The sequence below is a fragment of the Amblyomma mixtum genome, chromosome 8 (assembly GCF_055824585.1).
Source record: "Amblyomma mixtum isolate Tamu chromosome 8, ASM5582458v1, whole genome shotgun sequence".
NCBI classification, from domain to species: domain Eukaryota; kingdom Metazoa; phylum Arthropoda; class Arachnida; order Ixodida; family Ixodidae; genus Amblyomma; species Amblyomma mixtum.
In genome coordinates this window covers 82536420-82558563 of record NC_143019.1, presented here as the reverse complement: position 1 = coordinate 82558563, position 22144 = coordinate 82536420, and the positions used below count along the sequence as shown (strand labels likewise).

General features: G+C 50.0%; 1 protein-coding gene across 2 annotated transcripts in view; it reads left to right on the top strand.

Moving 5' to 3' along the window:
• The first annotated feature begins 2726 nt into the window (after positions 1-2726).
• The window catches only part of LOC149333222 (Na(+)/dicarboxylate cotransporter 3-like), a 56968-nt gene continuing 37550 nt past the window's right edge, over positions 2727-22144 (top strand). For both annotated transcript variants that reach the window (XM_089558596.1, XM_089558595.1), the window contains exon 1: positions 2727-2850. In XM_089558596.1, the coding sequence (XP_089414722.1) occupies positions 2740-2850 (111 nt within the window). In that variant the 5' untranslated portion in view covers positions 2727-2739. The remainder of the gene's footprint in view (positions 2851-22144) is intronic.

Genomic DNA, 22144 nt, shown 5'->3' with positions numbered 1-22144 from the left:
ACTTTCGTGGCAAGGAAAGGAACACTTGGAAAAGTAAAAAGGAAGCAAATAGACCGGTCGGGACAGTATTGCATGAAACGAAGTGTGCTTGTCGGTGTGATAGCACAGATGGCGACTTAACTGTGTTTTGGAGTTTTGTTTCCACTTGAAATGCATCTATATGTATGTACTGCGAAACAAAATTTCAGTTGATATTTTGCGCATCATAATATGTGTTGTTTCTCTCTTGCGTTTAAGTTTTCTCAAAAGCGCGATAGTGAGAGACCAGGATCACAGCCAACAAGCGTAAGTTGAAAGCCTCTTTCTGTTGTTTTAAAAGTAGACTGCAGGCAACTGGCTAATACAAACACAAAATGGCGGTTGAGATCTCCTTTCTTGTCCGTCAACATGTCGCACAACACCGCAGTCACGCCGTAGACGCCTGAGCGTCAAGTGTAAGCACCGCAACAATTTGGCGGCTCCGAATTCAGCTCGCTCTTAGCGTCAAATGCTTAAGTGTGAACATGCCATACGTTTTTTGATGGAAGTGAAATGGTAAAACGTCCCTATCTGTGCGGTGTCAGAGCAGGTTAAAGAGCCCCAGAGGCTCGAACTTATTGCGCAGCCCTCAACTACGGTGTCCCTCATGAGAACCTTTGTAACGTTAGACTGCCATGCCATGCGCTTGTCTTTCCTTGTCCTCGCATATTTCGCGCAGCTTTTTTTTCCTCGCCTGCGTCTATCAGGCCATCCCATCATGAAATAACTGTGTACTCACACTTTTTGCTCCTAGTCTGCGACGTGTGTCCGGTTGCTGCCGTGGCAAGCCTTCTGCTCCTTTGCCAAAATGGCGACAAGCCAGGACGAAATTGGAGACCCTAAAAAGCATCACTAATGTTCGCCAACGCTTTCTAGGCGTCGACACACTTTTACCATGACAGCAGGAGGCGCAGATCTTTAAGGAACTGGCGCAGGTTGCGGCTAAAACATTATTTCCAGTAGTGTAGGTGTAGTTCTCTCAGCAGCACTCAGCTCTCCGATAGCTTAGATCCTAATTCGAAGGGTAGCAACTTTGCAATCGCACCTGCATGCACCACTCTGTAGGAGACGCATATCAGGATGAAGTCTGACAAAGCAGGACAAAATCAAAATTTGAACCTCTGCGCGATCAAGCTTTCACGGCGGCCTTCACCATCTTTTTGCTCTTCTGCCTTACAGACTCATCTCTCTTCTCTTCGCCATCGCCACTGGCCGCATAGTGATGTTGTCGAGAAGAGAAGCGGGGTGTTGATCCCTTATCCAACTAGCGTCGTATTCTGAATTCTAAAATGCGTGCTGGCTATCAAACGTCCCAGCCACATCAGTCGCTAGCAGCACTACTTTCGCCGAGCCCATAAGAACGCGGCTGAAGTGCCCAACTGCCGGTTAGACGCACCACTGGAAGCATCGCGGCCATGTCCATATGTTCTAATGCACCAGCTAAATAGGTTACTGGCTGCGTGCCCGGGTGTAGAACTCCACTCGAAATATATAAACATGTTTCCCGGTATGAGAAAGCACGTAGTCTCCCTTGGTACTCCTTGAAAGCACAGAAATAATTGTGTAAGAACTGTCGGTTGTATCTCATATTTGGTGTCTATATTGCAACAGTGCGCTTGCGCGATCCCACCTCTTTCTGGCGTAACAGTTGCATATTTTGCTGCTTCCCGCCGTGACCCCTATGAGGCGCTTCAGTTTCGCCGACAGATGGCTGACGCGTGTGGCTAAGTCTGCCGTCTATACAGCTGTCCCTCCTAAAACCGAATTCCCCCGCCAGAATAAAGTTTTCATGCTAAATTTGGTCCGTAATCGTTTTCAATGACAGCAGTAAAGTACGCAGAATTTCAACACAAATACTTTGCCCGAGTTTGCAGCCACTTTTGTTTAAAAAAGCAGCTGAAGTGATGAAAATAAAAGCTTGCATGGCAGCCTGAATTTCTTGGAAAACGAAAAAGATGATAAATAGTGATAGCTGCAAGTTATCGCTGTGTTTTACTCTATCCTTAGAAGTGAAGGTGCATTAGCGTTTCCCTTCAAAACTTCCGGGACACTTTTCCCCAGAATTAACCAACAACTTGAAGCAAAAAAAATAAGGCCACTAAAGTGATGCGCTAGTTGCACTCTTGGAGCACCTAACTCGCACTTTGTCTATGGGTCTTGTAGTCGCTTCACTGCATGTTTTGTGCGTGTGCATCATAGGAAGCCTTGCAGCTGCATGTTTTACCGGGTGCCTTGATGCTCAATTTCACACACATCTGTGGCGATGATATCTACCAAGTTTTCAGTCAAACAGGCAACCTCATGATGCCGAAACATTATTCTCAAATGGCATTGCCATAAGCGAACAGCCAGCGTTCATTTTCCAAGTAGTAAATCTCATTTCGCGGAACGGACTGCTAGAAGCGCCAACGAAGTTCACGAGTCACATCAGCCCTCGGACACTGGAGTACCACGAGACAAGCTACATTAAAAAAACAAAGAAACACTCGATTCCAGCTCTGCGAAAAGGTGGTGGTTGCTGGCACGCCGCCACAACTCGTGCATAGCATAATTCAGGCTTCCGTCTTTGAGGGGCGTCACCAGCACGCAAACGCAGCCCTGCGCCGCCTGCCTGGCATTGGGAATTCGCTCTACCTGCGAAGCGGTTCTCAAAGCTAGTCAGTCACGTTTGGTGCCTCCGCGCGTGTTCGCTGAAGCTCCCTGCAGACTGGTAGTGCAATCATGGTGACTGGAAAGAGGATAGTACTGCAAACGCTCGGATACTGGAGGCAAATTCTCATGGTCACGATTCCTTTCATGCTACTCCCGTTGCTGTTCTTCGAAGATGTTCAGGTGAGTGGTCCCAGCATGCTCGCATTTATGGCAGCTTTTAATTAGAGATTTAAGAGCTCACCTGCTGGCGGAGGTAGCATGCATCTTAAGGTGAGAGTAATCAGGTATCTATATAGTTACACGTGCCCACAAACTGTACTCAGACACACACGCACGCGATGCACAATTGAAGAATCTTCTGACAATTATCATCCGTGCCGAAATCAAACGATCCGTCAGAGCCTAGTATGCGGAATAGTGAGAATACGGAGTCCACATTGAAAAATATTAGCAAACCCAATAGCTTCGCATAAGTTCTATGGTCCCGTATGATCCCCCATTATTTCTGAGTGATGTGCATGATGACATAGGCAGTCGTCATGCAGTTCGAGGTTTTATTATGCGTTGTAATCTGCATACTTATTTGTAGGTATGTATTCTCGTGTAGGTTCCGCGTGTATGGGCCACATGAGAAAGACAACGGATAATGGTAATGGCGGTACGCAATATTTTAAATCGGGGAGCAATATGAGGAGCTTCGTGGAGCGTTCAAGCTATTTTTGCCCTGATTCATTAAATTTCGGCTACAGATAAGGCAAAACTTTCCAACTTAAACGGGAGCGGATAAACGTATTTTATTCATTTCACTGGTCCTATATGCAAATTGTAGTTTGGTCTCATAGCTCTGGCAATCAAAACAAGGTTAATTCTTCCTCACCTAAGTGTTACAATAATGAGAAATCCTCTAACAGAATTTCCATAAGCGTTTGCCGATGCCAGAGCTAAAAGTTCGAACTTGCGCTTGTTTCACACAGGCAGATTGATCAGCGAGCATTGCTGAAAAATAAAAAAAAGCTAATCTAAGGCAACTTTCTCCAGCTCGACGTTTTGAGAAATGTTTCCGAACAGCAACAGACCACGATGCTCCATTCAGGTATTCTCTTGTGTACAGTGTCAGTCATTCCAGAGGAGGCATGCAGCCTAAACTGACACTACGGTGTAAAGAAATATATGTTAGGTTTGGAGCTAAAGGTGTCCTATATTTGTGACTTCTTGGCATAAATGTCGATCTAGTGCGTAAATATTACTCCGTTTTAATCTTGACCGTGCACCGCTGCTACTTCTGCTATAGAGAGCCGTGCTCCCCTACCTTCAGCATTCCCTGTTGACTCCTGGCAGACGTTTTCCCGGTGGCGGTTCTGGCCAGATGTCGCCCTCATTGTTGAGCTTCGCACAGCACTTCCGCTATCTCTGCGCGCAGTAGGGTAGTGAAAGAGTCCACCTTTATCGTGCCAATTCTAAATTGCCTTTCGTAAGAATGTATCGCAGTGAACTGCCCAAACTGTGAAGTAAAATACATACTAGTGAACGACATGAGGATAGTGTATCAGCAGTTCAGAAACTTATTCGAAGCTCGGTTCCTCCGAATTGTTTATATTTTGTACGTGATCAGCAATGCACCAAACTAGCGTACTGCAGGTATATTCTTCGATTTGAAAGCCTCTATTTAATGAATAGCCTATGGCATGTTCTGGAAGATAAGCTGTCCCATCCGCTGCAGCAAGGCTAGTATCTTTAAATTCGCGAGTACCTTCATGGAAGATGCTCGCCTTTGTTGCGCATTTTAGATAAAATGTGTTACAAAGAACTCGAGCGAAACCTGCAGACATGATACAAAGGAACAAAGGATAGGGGGCGTCGAAATATTTGTAATTTATCTGTTTTAAAAACAGAGGGAAAGGGCTGATTGCTTGAAACTATAAGTAAAGGCTAAAACTTACATCATCAACAGCCTCTGGAGTGTTAGTATAAAGCAACAAAACATGTCTCCTCTTAAGCTAAAAAAAAGGTACTAAGCAACAACTAAGAGAATTATCAACGGGGTGAGAAAAAAAAAGCTAAAACGAGTAGAACCTAAAAAGGTGCATCCGTTCCCGACACAGACGGAAAGTCTTGATATTGTTAGCTATGATGTTAAAGCACGAAACAAAAGAAACAGTAATCATAGGGTAGTATCACGTCAAAGTCCAAAAAGAGAACACGGTTAAACACAAATTCACCACAGGTGAAGCGTTCACAGGGGAAACAAGGTAATGGTTTCGATCATGGGCCAACAAAGAACACAGCAGAAAAGGGCAAGTGAATGCGAAGAACGCCAAAGGCATAAACTCGAACCAAATTTGAACAAAAATAAAAGTCAAATTGAGAAGTTATGAGGGAAGATTGCGATATACGAATCTAAGAATAGAACGGAAAGTAGCAACCCAAAAAAAATCTTAACTGCCGAAAGGAATGCAGACTAATTCACAGTGCACTTGAGCGAAAAAAAAAAACCCCGGCAAACAAGTAGGAAGAGCTCCAGTGCAAGACTACTACTGGAATATCTTCGCGCTCACTATAATTTCGCGCATTACATTTTGTTCTTCGCGTGTATGGTTTCAGTGCCGTCTCATTTTATCGACGATTGGCAGGTTGCCGATAGACGATCGGCAACGCTGGGATTACGTTTGTTAATATCGTGATGTTTATTTTTTTTCTACTCCGCCACCGGGACATCGGCCGGTTCAGCCAGTTTGGTCGACCTACTCATGCATGCACGGTAGGAGAATGAAACAAGCAACAGCCTGTACGAATTCTACGAAATGCCGGTGGCGTAGGATGGCGCAAGGATTGTCTTTGCTTTTTCGGTCGATTGAGGTGTTCGCAAACTATCGCCACATCTTTCATTCAAATCACGGAAGATCACTTTCCGCACCTTCTTTCCTTCATACTCATTAAAGTTGAGCAAGATTTGATCAGTATACTGTACAGACGTTCTTTATTATTATATTATACTTTTATGCGGTCTTAGGCATAACGAGTGGTCTTTGCTTTTTCTGCTTTTAAATTCGTCTGCATAGTTACCGCAACTAAGACGAGAGGCTTTGGTGTGTTGCCAGCTTCATCCAGACTAATCGAATGGCTAAAGCAACTGGTGGTGGTGGTGAAAACTTTTTAATAAACAACAGGAGAGTTTGCAGGCCAAAAATGGCCCTTTACATAGGTGGAGTCCTTAGTCCGGGACCCCGCTGGACGAGGCCGCTACTCGCGCCCGTTGGACTAGAGCCCTTTGAGACTCCAGCCCCGAGCAGTTGAGCAGGGCTGCCTCCCATGCCTCTCGGGAAGGGGAAGGATTGGGGGGAAGGGAAGGATTCTTTTGACAGGCCCAAACCATGTGGAAGGTATCGGAAACTTCCCCACAGTGAGGGCAGCGCCCATCAATTTTGGGGTCGAAATGTTTCACTATTGCAGGACACAACAGAGTGTTGGTCTGCAAGCGCCTCAGAGTTCGCTCATCAGCTTTACTCAGGCCCTTAGCAGGGACCGGGAAAAGACGATGGCGTTCGCAATAGTCGTCCAGAATTTCTCTGAACCGCAGAAGCGGTTGCACAGTCTCCGATCCGGAAGAGCCTGGGTGAGGTGCCCGGTAGGTAAGCGCTCGGGCAGCCGCGTCCGCAGCCTCATTACCTCTAACGCCCTGATGGCCTGGTGTCCAAACTATGCGTTTGGGCGAAGGGTCCGATTCCCTCACTGCGCGCTTTAATATACTCCAGGCTAAAGGTGAAATCTCGCCAGCCAGGTAGTGTTGACAGGCTCGACGCGAATCTGTCACGATTACCTTCGAATTCAAGTCCGAGGCGGCAAGCGCAATTGCTACTTCCTCAGCCTGTGCTGAATTTCGAGCTCGAAAGGAGAGCCCGTTAACGCATTGATCCTGGTGAACTACTGCGGCCGTGTAGAATCCATTGGGCGACGGCCCTGCCACGTCAACGTAGTATACACCCTGTTTGGATCCGTGTTGGTGTTCGAGGGCCCGAGCGCGCGCCTCTCGTCTGCCTTCGTGTGTATGTGTGTCCATGTTGCGCGGGAGTGGAGGGACCCAGAGCTTGTGACGCCATAGCTCCGGAATCCGACACGTCTCCTCTGGAGTGCACTCGTGTTGGATGTGTAAGCGGTCTAGCAGGCGGCGCCCGGATGCCGTCTGCGAGAGTCGCGTATATTGGTTCACGAGGTGGGCCTCTCGTAACTCCTGGTAGGAGTTGATCACCCCCAACGCCGACAACTTAGCATTGGAGGTGGCCACTGGGAGGCCCAGTGCTCGCTTTGTAGCCTTTCTAACGATGGTGTCGATTCTTATTTCGTGTTGTTTCGTAGTGCGAAGGTAGGGAGCGGAGTAGAGGATCCTGCTGGTCACGAAGGCATGGGCGAGCCGAAGCGCGTCCCTGCCTCGCAACCCGCCGCGCTTGTTAGAAACGCGATGGATCATGCGTCCGACCTGTTCGCCTACGCGCTTGAGTTTGGCAATAGTGGATTCCGGGCTGAGCCTGTTATGGATGAACAGACCTAGTATGCGGAGCTCCCCGACCTCTTTGATAGGGCCTCCCGTCAGAGAGATTTGCAAACTCGTGTTGTCCTTAGGATCGGATCTGATGTGCAGAAGTTCCGATTTTGCGGGAGCACATTGGAGACCACAGCCGATAGCGTAGCTATCGGTTATGGTGGCGGCCCGCTGAAGGCGGTCCTCCATTTCCCCAAGGCTCCCTTCGGTAGTCCAAATTGTTATGTCGTCCGCGTATAGTGCGTGATGAATGCCTTCCACCCGGGCCAATTGGTGGGGAAGCTGCATCATGGCAATGTTGAAAAGAAGTGGCGACAAGACCGCCCCTTGGGTACGTGTACCCCGTGTACCCATCGTGTATGGTCCGTATTCGTCATCCTCAATCTTGAGGAAGGCCTGACGCTTCGAGGGAAAGTCTCTTACATATGTGAATGCCTTGCGCCCACAATCAGTGGTACTCAAGTTAGCCAAGATGCTGCTATGACGAACGTTGTCAAAGGCCCCCTTAAGATCGAGGGCAAGGATGGTCTTGTCGTTGTGGCGCATGGAAGTGGGTCGTATTATGTAGCGGTGTAACTGGAGGAGGACGTCCTGCGCAGACATATGTGGTCGGAACCCGAACATAGTGTCTGCAAAGAGGCCCTTGGTCTCTATGTGTGGAGAGAGGCGATCCCTAACCATCGTCTCCATAAGCTTGCCCACACAAGAGGTTAGTGAGATGGGCCTCAGGTTGTCGGTATTCACTGGCTTGCCTGGCTTAGGGATGAAAGTGACCAAGGAGGTCTTCCATTCGGGAGGGAGTGGACGCCCGTCCCAAATCTGGTTAATGTACACTAGCAGGTGGAGGTAGGCCGAATCTGGGAGGTTGGCCAACAGATTGACTGTTATGCGATCCCGACCCGGAGCCGTACCTCGCCGCATTTTAGCTAAAGCCGCCTTAAGATCGTGTAACTCAAAAGGGGCATCAATGTCGGGATTCGGCTTTCCCGCGTACTCGTACTCGGGCCCAACTGGGTCCTCTATGCGGCAGAGATATCTGTCACACAGGGTGTCCGCGAGTTGAGCCGTCGTACCTTGGTACCCGTGCAAAGCCCGCCGGAGCTGTCTTTGCGTCTCCCCTCTCGTTTGAGTGGGGTCGATGAGACTGCGAAAGAAGCGCCATGTTCCTCTCGAGCTCATCTGACGCGCTGCCGAATTACACTTCTCTATCCAGTTTGAATCGGTGAGCTGGGCAGCATACGCCGCAGCCTGCTCCGTGAGGTCGACAATGCGAGCCTTAAGTTTGCGATTCAGCTTTTGCTTCTTCCACCGTTTGGTAAGACTCCGGCGAGCCTCCCACAAGTGCAGGAGGTGATTGTCCACTGCAGGGATCTCTTCAGTGGTCTGAAGTGTCGTGACGTGTTGTCTTTGTATTGTGTCTAATTGCTTTGCCCACTCCGCATATCCGCCGGAAAAGAGCACGGGAGGTATCTCTTTTGTTCGAAACTTATGCCAATCGGTCAATTTAGTGTGGCCCCACTTTTTGCGAGCCGCCTTCGCCAGAAGAGTAACCCGGAGAAGGCAGTGATCGCTACCAAGAGTCTCTCCCAGGTTCTCCCAAGTAGCGTCTCTGGTGTTCGTAACGAGAGTCAGGTCAGGGCATGTGTCTCGCGTAACCGAGTTGCCCACACGTGTGGGACAACACGGATCCGTGAGGAGTGTAAGACGAAGTGTGGAGATGAGCTCCGCCAGCTTGCGTCCTCTGGCCTTCTCAAAGTGGTAGCCCCAATATAGGCTGGGAGCATTGAAGTCCCCAACGATCACTAGAGGTTCCTTGTCAGCCGATTTGAGCGCGCGGTAGAAGATTTCGTTGAAGGTCACGCGCGGCTTATGTGGGGGGCAGTAAATGTTAAGGACATGTATTGATGGGTCGCGGCGCTTGAGCGGCAGGACCTTGACCATACTGTATTCCTGTTCAGTCTCCAGTTCGAGGTCTACTGGGACTGCGGTGTACGCTTTGTTCACCAGGATGCACGTTGTAGGACCCCCTTGAAACGAGCTATACCCTGTGAATTTAGCATCTGCGCCGGGTTCCTGAAGAGCTAGGAGCGCCGGTGCGGTACCGAGAGACTGCAGGTAGAGCTGGAGGTGTGACCGTTTCTTCCAGCTCCGTAGACCCCTGCAGTTCCACTGTATGATCTCGAATTGCTCCGAATTGTTGTTGGCTTTCCGCTGGGGTCGGCTAGCCATCGTGAACGTGATTATTTAATTTTGGGGGCCAAGTCCCACCCCCGAAGGTGATGGGGCCTCAGGCAGAGGCACCAGCACGTCCGGAGAGAGAGCGGCCGGAATGTTTTCTAGTGAGCCTGTGGCCTGGCGAAGGACCACCTTCCGCCTGCGGAGGTCTGGTCGCGGAGACCGCGAGCGGGAGCGGCTTTGACTGAGTTGAGCTCCAATTTGGTCCTGAACGACAGAGAGAGCTGTCTCAGCAACCTGTGCCCCTATAGCAGGCATGATTTTTGCCAATTCGGCCTGAAGAAGTTGCTGAATGGAGCCCCGGACCGCTTCCATGATTTTACCTGGCAGAGCATCAATTTCGCTCTCCAAGTTGTACAGGCGGCTCTCCACCATTGGCAGCCTACCAACCACTGTGCTGGCCGACTGCTGCGACACGCTTGTCAGCCCAGATGCGACCGAGGCACTCTCATCTCGGTCCTCCGGCTCGGCTAGTTCTATAGGCTCGGAAGGACCAGCTTGAGGTTCTTTACGTCCCTCTAACTTAGCCTCCAGCTCCTGAATTTTCCGCACTAGGAATTCTGTTTGGCGCCTAAGTTCAGCATTTTGCCTCTGTAGGGCGGCTTCCGTAGGAGAGAGGGAGGGAGAAAGAGGCCCGGAGGCAGCCCTAGCCCAATCGCTCACCTTGTTTTGGGCGGTTGCTAGAGGCGGGAAATCCCCAGCGCTGAAGTTCGGCGACCTCGCCTTGGTCCCGGACTTCACAGCCGTCTTGACATGACCGGACTTGCCTGGCGCAGAAGTGGACTTGCTGTCCTTTGCATTGGTGGGCGGAGCTTGCTTCTGAGCCGACTTCCGCTTGCCTTGATTCCGTGATGGTCCCGGCTTGATCGGTTTCCGGTACTTGCCGACGCAGCCGGCAGCACCGGTGAAGTGGGCACCCGCGCACAGCAGACATCGGGGGGTGCACTCATGTTGTGCTATGCCCTCGGGTGTGGTGGCCACCTGAGAGCCGCAGAGGCCGCAGCGTCCCGACTGCGGCCGCGGGCAGATGTCAGCCCGGTGCCCCACCGTGCCGCATCGATGACAGGCGGGGATCGTCTTCTTGTACAGTCTCACAGGGATGCCCTGGTCGCTGCAGAAAATTTGGCGGGGTACCTTCTTCCCTTGAAAGGTGACCACTGCGATGGCGGTGCCGCCCAGCTTGCGCACAGAAAGGATTTCTCCGTGTCTCCACTCCAGCTTCTGCTTGAGGGAGGCCGACGTTTCGCCGGGGTGAACGTTGATCACTCCCTTGCAGACCTCGCCAGAAGCCTTGGCGTGCCCGCGAAACAGAAGCTGGCGGTCGCCGACCGTCAGCGTGACATCGCCGAGGAGCTTCTCAGCGGCTGGCACAGAGTTCACGCCACACACCAGCACATTTTGGTCCCACACGGGCCATACAGAGAGTTGGACCTCTCCACAGTCCCGTATGATGTTGCGCACGGCAACTCCGGCTTCACCTGGAGCGAAGGTGGCCTTCAGATCCAGCGTCTTGCGTGGCTTGAGCACCACGATGAGGTCGTCGCGTCCAATGCGCGGCGTCTGCTGCGGCCGCCACTGGGGTTTGCAAGTTGCGTCCTTCAAGGCCGCGCCACCGACACTTCCTTGCGAAGCGTGCGCGGACCGAACTGCCGCCTGGTGCTGGGCGGCGGCTCCAGTTGGCTTGGGAGCGTTCGTCTTCTGCCGGCGTCTCCAGATTTTGACCATATCTGCCAAATAGTCATCTTCCGATGTTGGAAGGTCCTCGGGTTGAACGGTTTCCATGCGTACGACTTGCATGGACAGCGGATCATAGCCGGTAATCGTATTTGGAGCCGCCATCGCCGGGGAATCCCCAGCCGGGGCTGGCGAACGCCGGCGAACGCCCCGCCGCCGTTAGGCTTAGCGCCGCGGCGGTGGGCGAAAGCTTCAAAATCTCAGAATTTCGTCAAAAATGGGCCCACCTTGATGGAAGTGGGGCCCACTTGTGCCGCTGATCTTCGCGGAGACGATGGTGCCAAGATTCGTGGGGTCCGGGTTGACAGACCGCAATAAGGAGCGATCAGAATCGGAGCCGATGTGCGCCCGTCTTCTCCCTTCGCGCGCCCTCCTTTTCCTAAAGCAACTGTGGTCCCCCTGGTATGCAAAAAACTTTGGAAGGAGTTTTAGAATGATAAGTGAACTATATATTTTTACTCTAACCTGCGCGGTAACAAACGACAGAACTGGCTTACTACCGTCGACTGCAAATGTGCAGTATACATTGCGGACTTGAAACAAAGCCCAAGTCCTAAAGACTACAAAAAATGGTTGCTCGTCTGTTCGCCGATTAGAACAAGAAGTAGTAGACACTCTCAGCATACAGGTAATTCTTGCGAAATATCTGGAAGAAGATCTTTTCTCGGAATTGGACATCAAATCTGATTTCGCTAATATCTTTCTGCACGTCAAAGTCACGCACAAAGTCATCAAGCGTGAGATGGTGCAGGGCTTCTGGAAAATTTCAGTCACTCATGGTTCTTTAACACGCAGTACTGGACATTTTGCACATCGCCTCCGCCTAAGTGTAAACGCCTATAAACAGCTTAATCAAGAGCTTATGGCTAAAACGAATCATACTGTTTTCACCTCATCCTCCATACCCACCCTCATAGGGCGGCTCAAGTTCGTCGTTGATTTTGAGGCACCCAATCATAAAGCTATATTTATAAAGTACAGCGGACCCTCTGATAATGAACCAAAACTAACTAGCCCAGTATCAACTTCTCTTATGCGGTTGAAGAGTTCGTGGCTTGGGAGATAGTTACAGTGCCTTTCGTTACGTCATAAAGTGGGGCCAACAGATTAAATTCAAAAGCATTACTGGATCCACTCTCCATAGATCTGCACCAATGTATGGCGGTGCGGTCGACGTCTATTTGAGAGACATGGGACGTCCAAACGTGGTAGCGTATTTTCAGGTCCTTATCAAGCTCGCTGAAGAAACATCTAAGTTTCAAAGAGAGAGAGAGAGATAAAGATGAATGGAAAGGCAGGGAGGTCCACTAGGCGACGCCCAGCATGCTACCGAACACAAGGAAAAGGGAACGAAAGGAGAGACCGAAAAGGGAGAGAGGAAAGGAAGATCACATTTCCACTTGTCCGTACGCACACAGGGCACACACCAAAAGTTTACAACCCTGCACTCAATCCTGTGTCCTTCAAGATCTTGAGAAGCGCCTTCTTAGCTGTCCTCTGCGATGAAGGTTTAGTCCAAGGACTCAAAATGATCGCTTCTGTGAGGGTACGGAGCGACGGAGCGTTGCAGCCAGGAGGACACGCTCACGCTCAAACCGAGGGCAGTTGAAAAGTAGCTGCTCAGTCGTCTAGTCACACCCGCAGTTCTCACACTTTGGAGAGTCTGCCATTGCGATCAAGTGAGAGTAGGCATTTGTAAACGCCACTCCCAGCCACAGGCTACGGAAGAACGTAGCATCGCAGCGGGAGAGGCCGGATGGAGGGATGAGTTGCTGTAAGTGGTCGAGGTGGTGCAAACGGCATGTCGAGTTTGCAGGGGTAGACCATGACGTTAAAAACTTATTTCGGCCAAGCAATCACAGATGTCTTGCTGTGTCGGCTCTTGTCAGTGGTATCCGGACAATGCTGGTTCTGCCGTAGGCTGATCCAGCTGCAGCGTCAGCTGCTTCATTTCCGACAACGCCACTGCGTCCTGGTAGCCACTGCAAAAGGATGTTATGCCCTTCCAGAGCCTACTGTTGAAGTCTTCTCATCTCCGCTACGAGTTTCTCGTGACCGCCATGCCTTAAAGCAGAATTGAGGCATTGTAGGGCAACTTTTGATTCGCAGAAAACAGCCCATTTATAGGGTATTTGCGCACTGATGTACTGCACACCCGTACGAAGAGCGGCTAATTTTGACCCGGTGGAGGTTGTCACATGCGAAATTATTTGATTAATACTGGCCTGTCTCGCAGGAATAAAGACGACGAAACCTAAACCAGTAGATTTTATATGCATGAGTGCGGTCACTATATTAGGCGTGGTGTTTGTAGAGTGTCAACTGTTTAGGGGCCGGCGTCGATAAGTTCGATTTCTTCGTTTCCTCTGGAATTGCAAATCGCACACATGACTTCCGTAGACACCACAGCGCAAATGAAGGCCATGCAGCCGCGGTGAACAGTGATGGTATGGACGACTCGTGGGCTGCTATTATCTTTGAAAACGCTGCGTGCGGTCTCTGTACTGCCATTGAGACAAGTGGTGCTGCGGAATCCTTGTTAAGTGACGTACCTGGGTCCGCACGGTGTCAAGAGCCAGATAGGCCGAAAGTTTACATGAATGCGACAGAAGTCGACTCCCGTCCAAGTTTTCAGGGGAAGTTCAAAAACGTCCAGGAAGTCCGTAGAGGACGAGTCCCACCTGTTCTCAAAACCTGCTCTTTCCCGCAAAAACCTGAGTCGCTTTGAGACGTTAAACCTCATAATGCAAAACCTTGTGGCAAATTGTGGTGTCTTCGCAGTTTATAGTGTTGGGGAGGAGTGCTGGTCGCCTTTGCTTGTGTCCATGTCGCCACTCCTCGCGGGGGCCTCTGCAGAGTGGATAGGTTCTCTCTAATCCCTGCGTTGGTAGATGTGTAATAAGGCCTCGCTGACCACTTGTCGGGGCCCATCCGTTTTCATGGTGCCCTTCGTGTCCTGAGATGCAGCTTATTGTTAGGGTCAGCCTGGCATACTGACCTAGAACTGCGCACATATTTCTGGTGTTGCGCTCTGTGTATTGCCTTTTTGGTAAGCCAGTGAGACATCTAAGGGCCTCGGTACCGTATGTCTGAGCATCTGTTAGTAGCCACGTTCTGGATGGTGCCTGATCTCTTGCGCCAAGCCAAGTTCCTCTCACATAGCAAGAAGCTCCAATTACCAATAATGGGATCAATGTCGAGATTGGCACTCAGTAAATCTCGCTAGTGGGCTAATTGATAGACCATACCTTTGCAGTAGAGGGTACCGAAAAACCCAGACGACCACAGAAGCACGTAAAAACTACACGGCACTGAAGAACGTTGCAGTAAAGTTATTTTATTTCTTTCCAAAATGCACACATATAAAGAAAACCACACTGCACGCTCCACACCGACCTACAGCGCTGACTCATTGGCTTTAGAGCGGTCGTGTTCGGTGCCGGCGAAATGCAAAAAACACCCATGGTTCGCGATGTCAGCGCTCGTTAAAGAGTCCAACGTGGTATAACGTAATCTACAGCCCTCCCCTACGGAGTCCTTCATAGTTATAAATCACTTCGGAAGGTTGAAACCCCACAATCTACAATTTTTACAAACGCCGCGCCTTACAGACCCGCTACCTTTTTTTCGTTTTTGTTCTCCCTTTTCCTTTTTTTCTGCTCTCATGACGATTTAGATTCTTCAACAGCTTTTCAGAAAAACACCTCGAAGAATCTGAATAAAACCCTACTGAGGCTTCCTTCATATACTACTCGGCAATCTTTTGTTCATGAAACCTACTAAATTGAGCCTGAATTTTTGAACTGCGCTTCTGCAAGAATATTTGTAGTGTCACATCGTTGCGTACAGACACATACGCTCCGGCATGCAGCCCTAAATTCGCAGTCTAAGCTTTCGGTGAGCGCTATTCTCTTCCTTGAACTTTTCCGTTGGCTTCCTTGAGCACTAGTTAATGCAACTCCGCGTCTGACCGATGTAACCATACCCAACAATTCTGGACAAAGCATTTTTGAAAGGGAAAGAGCTTATGAGCACACTTTTTTTTTGATATCCTCTATGTCTCCACTATAACAATCAGTATATCCACAAGTCTCCCGTCGGCAGGCTTGAGTTTTTCTGCTATTAACGTTGTTGGTATCCTCAAAAGGGTTCTCTGTTCAATTTCTACAGCAGTTTTAACTGCTCGATGCAAGCGATAGCATCGGTATACAAGAAAGATTTTTCTACCTATCGGAAGACTGAACCATTATCTTCAATTCTACACCGGCCCCTTAAAATTTTCAAATATTCAAAACTTTTTTCGATAAAGTTGGACATCAATTCCACAGGTCAAAGGGATGGGGTAAGTCACTCGTATTGCGTACTAGACGAAAACGTCTTCATGATTCGTTTGGCAGCCATGGTCACCATCACCGAAAACGTGGGGGGTGCCCCCACGTTTTTTGAGATGGTGAGCCTATAAGCTTTTTTTCAGCTGAAAACGAAAATGTCACTTTGCGCGCGCTTGACATTTTTTTAGGTTATGTGAAACTTTATGCAAATAAGGAATCTCATTAGGTTTGAATGTTGCGCGTCGGCCTCTTGACTTCTCTCGTCGACTTCCTACTTTTTATGCTTAGCATATTGCAATCACTCAGTTCAGACCTTGAGCGCGGCAGGGCAGCCACCAAACCACGTGACATGACGTCACCAAACCGCGAAAAAAAGAGAAAAAAAAAGAAAAAACCAAAGAAAAACAAAAAAGGACGGCTGAGCATGGTGGCGGTTGCCACCGCCCCGTTTCAAAGGGGGCGCTCCTATCCATCCATCCATCCATCCATACGTCACGGAGGAAAAGCTGCTGAGAAAATCGAGTGCCGCCAAGCAATATCTCGCGCAAAAATACCGCGCAATATGCAACACATTCTTGGCTTAACCATGCTAAGCCTGGGCATTTCTTGTTTTCGGAGGAAGGCTCCGGTACTGCCGATTGCATTGTTCTGTTCACTGTATTTTGTTTTCTTTAGTCATGTCCTAATGCGCACCGACCGCACAAGTGACTGCGTTGAATGCGGTAGGAGGCAGATGAATACCCCCTTAACCCCTCCGTTTCGGATGGCAGAAATTGGAGGGTTTATGCACTGCCTTTCCCCAAGTGAGCCGATTACTTGCACAAAAATTGTGGACCTCTTAACTATGGCGCAGGAGCGCGGCTGATTATGTTTTTATTTATTATTGATTCAGTAAGAACAGGAGTGTTATCGCAGTAGTGAGGCTATAATGTACATATAAAGCGCGTGCATACATACATTCATTCGTACACACGTACGTTGTTTATATACATGTGTGTCCAGAAAAACTGTCCAAAATGCGCATGCAAAACTTGACGGAACTTCGATGGCATCTAGAAATTGTTGAAATGGGAGTGAACGGATTCCACTGAGCTTGAAGTTCAAGCCTACGATTACTTGTGAGAAAGAAATTGTATTTATATTGTCATGTGTGTTATTTTCCACTTAACGTCATCTTCAACGAGCGGGGAGCCGATCGCCGGCAAAGAGGAAGAGGCTCGGTGGGAAATGGCTCGTGAGCCCGGCCGCTACCGCTTGGACTGTACCTGGCGCCTGCTCTCCTGTGGTCTCCAGTGTCCTCACGACCCGCGTCGTTTGAATGACCCGTGACATTCTGGTGGAGGCGCTGTCTTATGCGACGCCATCCCCTACCTCCCGCTTCGCACAGTCCCATTCCCAGCCCGGGCCGCCGCCCCTCCGCTGAGGAGGCCGAGATACATGCCAGCAGGCGAATTCAAGGACTCGGCCCCGAATTCGGCCTCTTGCCGCACCTTACATCAAGGTCCGTTCCGGCAGTGCACATGGCTCGGTCTACCGTGAGCCAAGGCCAGCAGACGGATTCTTCGCCCGTGCCTGCCGAGGTCGCCTGCCGTTGCCTCTGGCGAAGTTCTTCTTGAGAGTAGTGTGCAGCTGCTTCTTGACAGGGGTGTTGGTGTTGCTAGAGGTGTCACGCGTCTTCACTCTGGTTGCACCCAAGTCCTCGTCACGAACTTTCGCAGCGCTCCGTAGCACCTCACCAAGGGCACAGTAATCGGCCTTATCGAGCGCCTCAGCGCCCCTGTCGACGCTGCGACCCTGTCTGCGGCTCCTTCCTGTCCGCCCTCTTCCCAACACTCGGTGCCGCCTTTAGGTGTCAGCATTGCACCGCAGCTCTCTGCTAAGGAGAGAGACGAGCTCGTCGCTCTGCTGGGTGAGTTCCACGACTGCTTTTCTACGTCACGTGGGGTTCGCCAGACGCCAATAGCCAAGCACAGAATAATTACCGACGACGCTGTCCATCCTGTTCGTCAGTCACCTTACCGAGTTTCGTTGAAAGAACGTGAAAGCATACAACATCAAGTGCGCGAAATGTTGGCTGATGTCATTATCCAACCATCTCACAGCCCGTGGGCTGCTCCGGTGGTGCTAATGAAGAAAAAAGACGGCACCCTTCGCTTCTGTGTTGACTACCGGCGCCTCAACAGAGTCACGAAGAAGGACGTATATCCACTTCCACGCATCGATGACGCTCTTGATCGCCTGCGCCATGCCCGTTACTTTTCGTCCATCGCCCTTAAAAGCGGGTATTGGCAAATAGAAGTGGATGAGCGCGACAGAGAGAAAACTGCTTTCGTCACTCCAGATGGACTTTATGAGTTCAAGGTGATGCCCTTCGGACTCTGTACAGCTCCAGCGACCTTCCAGCGCGTTATGGACACCGTGCCCACCGGCCTCAAATGGCAAACATGCCTTGTCTACCTTGATGACGTCGTAATTTTTTCAAGCTCGTTTCATGAACATCTGGTTCGCCTAAAAGCCGTCCTTCAAGCTATCAGAAACGCCGGCCTCACCCTGAAGCCTACGAAGTGCCAGTTTGGCTATGACGAACTGAAGTTTCTCGGTCACGTCGTCAGTCACGAGGGCGTCCGTCCTGATCCAGATAAAACAGTGGCCGTCGCTTCCTTCCCGACGCCGTCAGACAAGAACGCCGTGCGGAGATTCCTGTGCCTCTGCGCTTACTACAGACGCTTTGTTCCCAACTTTTCAGATATCGCCGCGCCGCTTACTCGCCTCACGAAAGAGTCCGTCCACTTCCAGTGGTCTGATGAAGAGCAGATTGCATTTGACCATCTGAAACGGCGCCTGCAGGCTTCCCCTGTACTAGGCCATTTTGATCAGGACGCCGCGACTGAGGTCCACACTGACGCTAGTAACACGGGTCTCGGGGCCGTCTTGATCCAGCATCAGAATGGCGCCGAGCGTGTCATCGCATACGCCAGTCGTGTTTTATCGAACGCAGAAATCAATTACTCGACAACCGAAAAAGAATGCCTCGCAGTAATTTGGGCGATCACAAAGTTCCGCCCCTATCTGTACGGACGCCCATTCCAGGTGGTCACAGACCATCACTCCCTGTGTTGGTTGACCAATCTAAGGGACCCTGCAGGCCGACTTGCGCGGTGGGCTCTCAGACTGCAAGAATTCGACGTTACGATCGTCTACAAATCTGGTCGCCGACACACTGATGCTGACTGCCTGTCCCGCGCTCCCGTCGAATCTGCGCCTACTGATACGGACGACTTTGACATCTTCCTAGGTACTCTAGGTCCTGTAGATATGGCTGCGCGGCAGCGACTCGACCCCGACCTTCGCGCCGTGATCTCACATTTGGAGGGTCAAGGAGGCGTAGTGCCACGTCCTTTTGTGCGCGTACTGCCTCATTTATGCCTCCGAGACAACATTCTTTATAAGAAGAACTTTGCCGAGAGCCCGAGGTCATGGCTTTTGGTTGTGCCCACTGATCTACGCGACGAAATTATGGAAGCGTCTCATGATGACCCCTCCTCAGGACATTTGGGGTTCAGTCGAACGCTCGCGCGAATACGGTCGAAGTATTATTGGCCACAACTTGACAAGACAGTTCGCCATTACACAAGAACCTGCCGCGAGTGTCAACGGCGCAAGACCCCACCCATGAAGCCTGCGGGACTCCTTCACCCCATCACGCCACCGCTCAGTCCGTTCCAGCAAATTGGTATGGACCTACTCGGACCTTTTCCTCAGTCGCGATCGGGGAACCGCTGGATCACAGTTGCGACGGACTACCTTACCAGGTATGCCGAATCACGTGCTCTGCCGTCATCAACCGCTTCGGATGTGGCAAAGTTTTTCGTCGAGTCCGTTGTTCTTCGGCACGGTGCCCCAGAGGTCCTTATCACTGATCGTGGTGCCGCGTTTGTGTCCGAACTTCTTTCCCAGATACTGAGCTTAAGCCATACCGCTCACCGCAAAACTACCGCATACCACCCGCAAACAAACGGGCTGACCGAGCGCCTTAACAAGACCTTGGCTGACATGCTCTCAATGTAAGTAGACATCGAGCACCGAACCTGGGACGAAGTGTTACCTTACGTCACTTTTGCGTATAACACCGCAGTTCAAGAAACTACCGGATTTTCACCATTTCGCCTGGTGCACGGCAGGGAAGTCACTACCATGCTCGACGCTATGCTGCCCCACCAGCCTGACGTCTACACTCATGCCGATGCTCAACTCGTCGCCCAACATGCGGAAGAAGCCCGACAGCTGGCCCGCCTCCGCATCCAAGCCCGCCAGCAAGTCGATGCTCGGCAATACAACCAAGGCCATCGGGATCTTCAATTCAATCCTGGTGATCGCGTGTGGGTGTGGACTCCAATTCGACGCCGTGGCCTTAGCGAAAAGCTGCTCAAAAGATACTTTGGCCCGTACGAAGTGATTCGCCGTATAGGCGAGTTAAATTACGAAGTGTTGCCGATAGTAACGCGTGCGTCCCGCCGCCCGCCTGCCTCCGAGGTTGTTCACGTCGCTCGCCTCAAACCGTACTGTGACCGCTCGGAGCACGTGGCCTAACTCTTCGCGCCTTACGCGTTTTTCAGCGCTAATTTTGTTTCTCTGCGCATCGGGACGATGCGCCTTTCGCGAGGAGAGCAATGTCATGTGTGTTATTTTCCACTTAACGTCATCTTCAACGAGCGGGGAGCCGATCGCCGGCAAAGAGGAAGAGGCTCGGTGGGAAATGGCTCGTGAGCCCGGCCGCGACCGCTTGGACTGTACCTGGCGCCTGCTCTCCTGTGGTCTCCAGTGTCCTCACGACCCGCGTCGTTTGAACGACCCGTGACAATATGAGCCCGGCCCTTCCTTGCATAAATAAGAGACACATTAAGCTTGTGGTGGTGCTTTGTAGATAAAGTTTTAGAAAAAGTGAAATTCGTGCTCAATTTCTTTAGGCGGGGAGAGTTAATCAAAGATGTACTTGAGGCATTGGGTGCATAGGCTTGTCGAAAGAGGGGTTAGCGATAAAGCACGAAGGTTAGACGTGCTCACGAATGCTTTTTATAAGTCTACGGATACAGCGTCACCTGTTACCCAGATCGAGAGAATAAGTTACATCGTGAGTGAATTCGATTAACGGCGAATTGGGGCTGAAGACACGGCGAAACCCGCGCTCAAAATTCCCTCAGGATATTGTTAGCTTCAAGTAAATTCATGAAATGTCGTAGATGATGTGTTCAAGAAGTTTATAAGAGTATTAAAGAGATAGGTCTATAAGTTGTTATTAATACTGCGATTCTAAATTTGAGTAAAATAACTATCGAGACCTTCCATGACACGGAACGTTGGCTCTTGATAAATTTATATCATAAAATAGTTTGCCGCGGCTTGAGTTAGCCATGATTCGGTAGTCGGACTGTCGATCAGTACATACATGGGCGTCTATGGCGGCTATATGTGGAGGGCTCGCGTCTTGCGATGGGGATTCACGGGCACGCGCTACTGAATGTGCGGGCCATACGCCCCATGACCCGCTTCAAACAAAGATGTTTTGTTTATGGCTACAGCTTTCCTCCTTGAAGCATTCAGACAAGCACATTTCAATGCGCTCTCGCAGGGAGCCGAAAACGCTGGAGGGCGCCGCAACCGTGCAAGGGTGCCACCGCGACGCTATAAACCACTGAGCAGTGTTCATTCAGTTGAAAGTTTAGAGGAATTGTACGACAAAGCGGCAATGCTTCTCACTGTAGCGTAAGTGTGGTCCACAATTTGTGCCCCAATATATCGCAAAATCAAGCAGGTGTAAAATTTCGCATTGGGAAGTATCCTAATCGTCGGTAAATTTTTTTTCGCATATCGATACCTACAACTTTAAATGTTCAGAGAATGTTCCATCCCTTTGGAAATTGTTTTCCTGTTAACTTTGAATGTCGACATGCATACATAGCAAAAAAAGACGCATTGCGCATGTATTCTTCGTCAATTCTTGTAGCTGCATCTCAAACCAGTGACTGTGTAAATAATGTAATGCAGTGCCAAGCTGTAGCATGCTGAAAAAGCGAGCGATATAATATCATGAAAAATTATTTAATGGCCAGTGGGTCTAGCTCGAGTGATCCGTCCCACACCAGTGAGCGCTTTGTCGTCTTCAGGTTCATAGCATTACACGGGCCAACGAATGGTCGTCCCCATCAATAGCGTAAGTTCCGAGCGAGGTGATAGTGCATACGCTAAGAAATGGGTAGTCGAGAATGAGAAGTTTGTCACCGCAATTTATGAGCCGACCTTAATGAATTCTGGTTCCTGGAGATTGATTACAAGCAGTAGCCTCAAGTGAAGGCCAGAGTCAATGGATGTGCTTATCATGTCCAACATCCTCTGCAAAAAGTTTGAAAATAGAAAAATTGTAAGATAGTGTTTTGAAAATATTGATGGTAATTGTCTATTTTTCTGATACGTACAAAAATTTTCTTTTAAGTGTTTCTATCGATCACACCGAACAGTTAAGACTGCCATGAAAAAACCAATGGGAAACGCTTTTGACGATAGCAATAACGTTAACAGAAAAACGAATTCCACGCTGCGATCGGGTGATCTGCGGATATATTGAGTGCTATAGCAAAAT